The sequence below is a fragment of the Leptopilina heterotoma genome, unplaced genomic scaffold (genome assembly GCF_015476425.1).
Source record: "Leptopilina heterotoma isolate Lh14 unplaced genomic scaffold, ASM1547642v1 Lhet_417, whole genome shotgun sequence".
NCBI lineage: Eukaryota > Metazoa > Arthropoda > Insecta > Hymenoptera > Figitidae > Leptopilina > Leptopilina heterotoma.
The window spans coordinates 186,472-192,635 of NW_025111076.1; the positions used below are offsets into that span (position 1 = coordinate 186,472).

The window sequence follows — 6,164 nt, forward strand, 5'->3', positions numbered from 1 at the left end:
TAATCTACTAGGAACTGTTTTTTAATTTACATTAACTTGTTTATTTTATTTTACGCAGACAAATTATTTGTTTATTTATTAATAACTTATTATTTATTTATTCATAAAATATTACTAATTGATTTAAAAAGAAAGAATTCAATTCGATTGAAATTTACGAGTTATATTTTTTATTTAATTATTTATTATTTAAATATTATTCATTTATTATTTATTTATTAATAAAATGTTATTAATTGATTTAAAAAAGAAAGAATTCAATTCGTTTGAAATTTACGCGAGTATTAGGTAATTTTGACCGTTACCTTGTACACAGAGCCTTTGCTTCCGTGCGCTTTTTGGCCCTGCGCGCAAAGACAAAAAATACAATATTTTTTCGAAAGTTTAAGAGTCTCCATCGATTTCTTTATGTAAAAATACTCGTGAAATCCTAAGGAATCAAAATATCGCTATTAGAAAAAATTTAAAGATACATACGCTTATAAACAAAAAATTTGTTTAAACAATATTTTTTAAATTTTTTATTTAAAACAAAAAAATTTTTTTTTGCAATTTTTTTCATTTTAATTGTTTCTAAATAATAAGTAATCCCTGAAAAAATCATTAATATCCATTCATATGTCTCTGAGATATTGCGTTTTCAAAATTTCAAAAAAAAATTTGAAAACCCTGAACAACCACAAATTTTTAAAATTTTCGAAAATCTTTTTTGGAATTTTTATTCGCATGTATTCCTCTACAATTTCTCAAAGTTTCACAAAAATCGGAGAACTGAGGGACAACTTTGATTTGTTAGGTATGATTTGACCCAGTTTTAACCCTTTAACGCCCAAATGGACAAAATTTTGGCATGAAGTTTGAGGACTTATTTCGGTACTTTTTTATAAAAAAAAGTACGATTTTTTCCAATTTTCGTTTAATTTTCAATTTTTTTCTACTATGAAAAAGCGGAAAAATAATTCCAAATGTTACAAATAACGCGACATAGATATATAACCTAGAAGATAGGACTATACAGAAATTAAAAAATTAAAATGGCGGCTTAAAAATGGAGTTTGAAGTTTAAATTTTTTTTCAAAATTTGATTGGAAAGTACGAAATTGCTAAAAGTGTTTAGATTAGCTTGAAATTTGTAACTCGAGGGTTTTAGGGGTCGCTGATCACGAATCTGAAGTTCAATTTTAAAAATCTAAAATAGCGGATCTAATATGGCGGACAATTTTTTTAAAAACTCATTAAATTTGCTTGAAACTTGTTATTCGGGGGTTTTTGGTGTCACTGATTATGAATCTGAAATCCAATTTTCAAAATTCACAATGTCGGGTCGCTGATTATGAATATAATGTCCAATTTTTAAAATTGAACATGGGCGCTCCAATATGACAGATAATTTTCAGTTGAAATTCGATATTCACGTTCTTTAGCCATTAAAATACGTAAAATATTTTTAATGTTTTCCAACTTTCACCACGTGGAGGTAAACGTGAACTGGAAAGTCTTTTTTTTATTTTTAAATTTTATATATTTTTTTACTTTTTATGTTTTTTTTATTTTTTTATTTTTTATGTATTTTTCTTCTTTTTATTTATTATAATTTTTGAATTTAAAGGTCAAAAAATGGAAATGTATATTTATTATTTTAATCATTACTTATTTCAAGGTCAAATTGAAAAAAACTATTTTTTTATCTCCAGCTTGCAGCGTTTGTAAATCCTTTCGAAAATCATTGAGTAATAGAGTTAAAAGAATAATACAGTTTTAATTCGATTAATTTTCCTTATCAATATATTAAATCGAAAAAATGATATTTTAAAAAAAGACAAAATTTATTTTAAAAATAAAAAAAGACTTCTCAGTTCACGTTTACCTCCACGTCGTGAAAGTTGGAAAACATTAAAAATATTTTAAGTATTTTGATGGCTAAAGAACGTGATTTTTGAATTTCAACTAAAAATTCATATTGTCATATTGGAGCGGCCATGTTTAATTTTAAAAATTGGACATTATATTCGTAATCAGCGATCCCTAAAACCCCCAAGTAACAAATTTCAAGCTAATCTAATGAGTTTTTTAAAAATTTGTCGGCCATATTTGATCCGCCATTTTTAATTTTGAAAATTGGATTTCAGATTCATAATCAGCGACACCAAAAACCCCCGAATAACAAGTTTCAAGCAAATTTAACGAGTTTTTAAAAAAATTGTCCGCCATATTGGATCTGCCATTTTGAATTTTTAAAATTGGACTTTAGATCCTAGGTTATATGTTAAGTGTTTTCTACACGCGATTAAAAAATTTTTTTTTTGCTAAATGTTCTTTAGAATGTAGGTAACCAAGAACTGAAAAGAAATCTTAGTGCAAATGAAAAGCTTTTTCATAATTTGACTATTTGTCGAGCGCTGCATACTGCGCGCAAGCACCGCACAGTGGAATTCTTTTACAACTTACTGTTAAAAAATGTCTACAGCCTACAATTTTTAACCGATTTGAGTGTTCTTTGTTTTAAGTTAAAGCAGAGTAAATCCTTAAGACATCCCTCGATGCCGATGCTTGAGATATTAATTGTTTATAATTTTTTGTTTTTAACAAATTAATACAATTTTTTAATAAAGGAGGTTTATTTTCTTATTCCCTTATTGCACATGATCTAAATCAGTTCAAATTAATCTAATATGACCACCAGACAATTAATAAAGCATAAAATTATTTATTTGAATTGTTATAAACAATATTAAATAACAAATAGATAACTTGGATTCCTTTCCACTAAAAAAGGTTTTTTACACATTTTTTAAAATTTAAGTTCATTACAAGAATAAATGTTCTTTCTGTTTAAAAGTAACTTATTTAAATTGTTATAAACAATATTAATTAACAAATAGATAACTTTGATTCTTTTTCACTAAAAAAATTTTTTTTATGAATAATTTTTTATTTAGATTCATTTAAAAAATATATGTCCACTCCTTGTTTAAAAAATAACTTATTTAAATTGTTATAAACATTATTAATTAACAAATACTTAACTTTTGATCCTCTTGACCAAAAAAATTTTTTTTTCACGTTTACTTTTTTATTTAGGTTTATTTAAAAAACATAAGAATCTAAGTATATCTACTTATTTTAAATAGGCTGTGAAATTAAACTAAGTACTTATACTTACATGCCTATATTAATCAAATGAACCTACAGTACCGTCGGGAATTATCGGTACGATTGACTTGCTGGCAGTGAAAAGTCAGCGCTGACTTTAAATCAAGATATTTAATTGTAGGGAAAAGATAGAGATTTCAGACCTAGACTGTTTTAAAGCTTATTAAATTCTGCGTCTAATGACATTTAATTTGAATTTTTCTAAACATTTGAACAAATAATATGATATGAAATGTTTTGGAAAAAAATTCAATAATTTTCCCATTTTCGTACATGAAGTTTGAACCCCTGCACATTTTTTAATAATGTATTATTATTATGAAAATTTTGAAATTTTAGCAGCATAATCCTTGAATCCTCAGCTTCAATTTAAGCCTTTGAAAGTTAAAAAATATTGACTGGTTCATGAAATATCTTAAAAAATGTGAGAGCATGTTTTTCTATTAGTCAATCGTTGATGAACATCTCCCGTTCTCTCGCCTCCCTATTCTTTCGTTTCCCTAGGGCCGAAATGTCAGTTAAGCGGGGCCTTTTTTGAAACTTGAAATAATATTAAAGATTTATTATTTTTATTATTATTATTATTATCATTTTTATTATTATTATTAATATTATTATTGTTATTGTTATTATTATTGATATTATTATTGTTATTATTTTTATTTTTATTATAATTGTTCACAAGAATTAAATTATTTTCATTACTAATAACATTCTTTAAGAAAATTTAATTATTTTTATAAATAGTAATTAATTAAATTAATTAATTAAATTAATTGTTCATAAAATTCAATTACTTTTAATTTTTTTGAACAAAAATTATTAAAGAAATTCTATTGTATTTAAAAAAAATTCTTCAAAAGAATTCAATTATTTTCATATATAATAAAATAATTTAATAATTTTCAATAAATTAATTTTAAAATTGAAAATATTTGAGAAGAAAAGTTATTTAAAAAATAAAATAAAGAATTAGACATTTAATTTAAAAATGTGAAATTTTAGTGCACTAAAAATAATTTTTGAATTTTAAATTTAAATTTTGATGTTAATATATAAGTTACTTTGAAATTTTTGCAAATCTGTAATGAAATGTAATTTAATAATATTTCTACAATTTCTAAAGAAAGCCGAGGAAAACAATGAAAATCTATGATTCATTACTTTTCAGAAACAAGTCTTTATTATAAAATGTGTTGTCATATTAATCAGTATGTAATTATTCTACAGAGATTTCAGTTGCTTTGTTAAATATCCAGTGTTCTGAAAATTTTTATTGTGTGAGTGATTTTTATAAAATAGAATAATTAGTCAGTGAGGAAATTATTAAATAGTTTTTTCTTTTTTTTGAAAGTAAAAAATGTCTCCAAGACTAGAAATTACCCAGGATATGAGGATAAAAATTTGTGCTCTACGAGATGAAGGATTTCCTTTTAGTGCAATTGCCAATAAATTTAATATTTCTAAAAACGGTGTAAAATACACGATAGACAGATTTAATGAATCTGGTGAATATGTAAACAGGATCGGCAGAGGGAGAAAACGTTGTACAAGTGACGCAGATGATAAGAATATTATCCTCATGAGCAAAAGAAATCGCAAGATGACAGCTCCTGATATTCGCGAAGCTTTTAATTCTTCTCATTCTGGTTCTCCCGTGAGTGTTACAACTATAAAAGATCGTTTGAATAATTACGGTCTTTTTGTCGAATTGCTGCAAAAAAGCCTCTTTTGCGATTAATGAATAAAAAAACGTTTTCAGTGGGCAAAGAAATACGTTTCCTGGACTGATGAAGACTGGAGGAAAGTTTTATTCACTGATGAATCAAAATTTGAACTTTTTGGTGGAGGCAAAAGAAGACATTATGTTCGCAGGATGCAAGGCGAGAGAATGTTATCTCAGTGTGTTGTTCCAACGGTTAAGCATGGTGGGGGAAGTGTTATGGTTTGGGGTTGTTTTGCAAATGGTCAAACTGGAAGTTTGAAAAAAGTGGAAGGCATTTTAAAGAAGTAGGGGTATTAGACGGAGAGCTGGCTACATAAAAATGCATGTTATAAGGTACATGAAAAATTAATATTTAGATAGGTTCCATTTGAGTACCTGAGTACCGAATGCGAAGTCTGCCTGCGCGTTCTGGAAGATTAAGCCCGCGAATTGACGGTCGAAAATGATAAATTTGATAAGGAAAACATGTGATAAAGGTCATGGATAAAAGTTATAAAATTTAAAAGTATTTATCACCAGTAAGCTTATAAAATTTTGGCAGACAATTTTTTGGACGACAAAGTATTGGCAGACAGTGTCAAACTTGCGTAATCCGTAGTGAAAAAATGATCAGAAGAGTCATGGCTAAAAATTAATGGAAATAGTTAATGAACTCTTATGGAAGCTATATGTCAAGTGGCAGACAAAAATTCGGATGATAACATCGAGGCAGACAACGATAAAAAGCGCGGTTCCCATGCGATTTCGCTGATTTCGCGCTATTTGCACTAAATAGTTAATTTTTGAAAAATGTGAAATTTTTTTGGGCTACATTAATTTTTAAACATAATTTAATGATTTTATAAACTTTTGAATGAATATAATTTATTTTAAATTAAATTTTTTATAAAAATAAAAATTGAAAATGTGATTTTTGTATACACGGAGAAACTTTTTCTTCTAATATTGAATATATTTGGTTATCTTTATTCTAAAAGTACGTTAGAATGTGAGGATTTTTCGTGCATTGTGCTAATAATTTCAACATTAATACGAAAATATGATAAGTTCGTTATATATTAAGCAACCTTCGGTGTACAAAAATTACTATCTGCATTAGAAATAGTCTTATTTTTCTTTAGAAAAGAATAAAATGCTAGTTTTTGTTTGTGAAATAATACGGTAATTCTAACCTTTTTTCCACATATAGATAGAATATATAACAGACATTCTAACGTAACATACCAATTTTGGAAGGACTGCGGGCGGACTTAACCGATTTCGCCCGAGCATCACCGAGTCCATC

At 26.4% G+C, this 6,164-nt stretch overlaps 1 protein-coding gene across 1 annotated transcript; it reads left to right on the forward strand.

Moving 5' to 3' along the window:
• The first annotated feature begins 4,280 nt into the window (after nt 1–4,280).
• LOC122506406 lies at nt 4,281–5,731 on the forward strand. Its single transcript, XM_043618554.1, has one exon. It carries the CDS (start codon nt 4,514–4,516, stop codon nt 4,892–4,894), a length of 381 nt encoding a protein of 126 aa, XP_043474489.1. The 5' UTR covers nt 4,281–4,513; the 3' UTR covers nt 4,895–5,731.
• Nucleotides 5,732–6,164: the final 433 nt, after the last annotated feature.

Excerpts from the sequence above, each read along its gene's own strand:
- LOC122506406 (XM_043618554.1), top strand. The coding sequence starts at position 4,514 with ATGTCTCCAAGACTAGAAATTACCCAGGATATGAGGATAAAAATTTGT.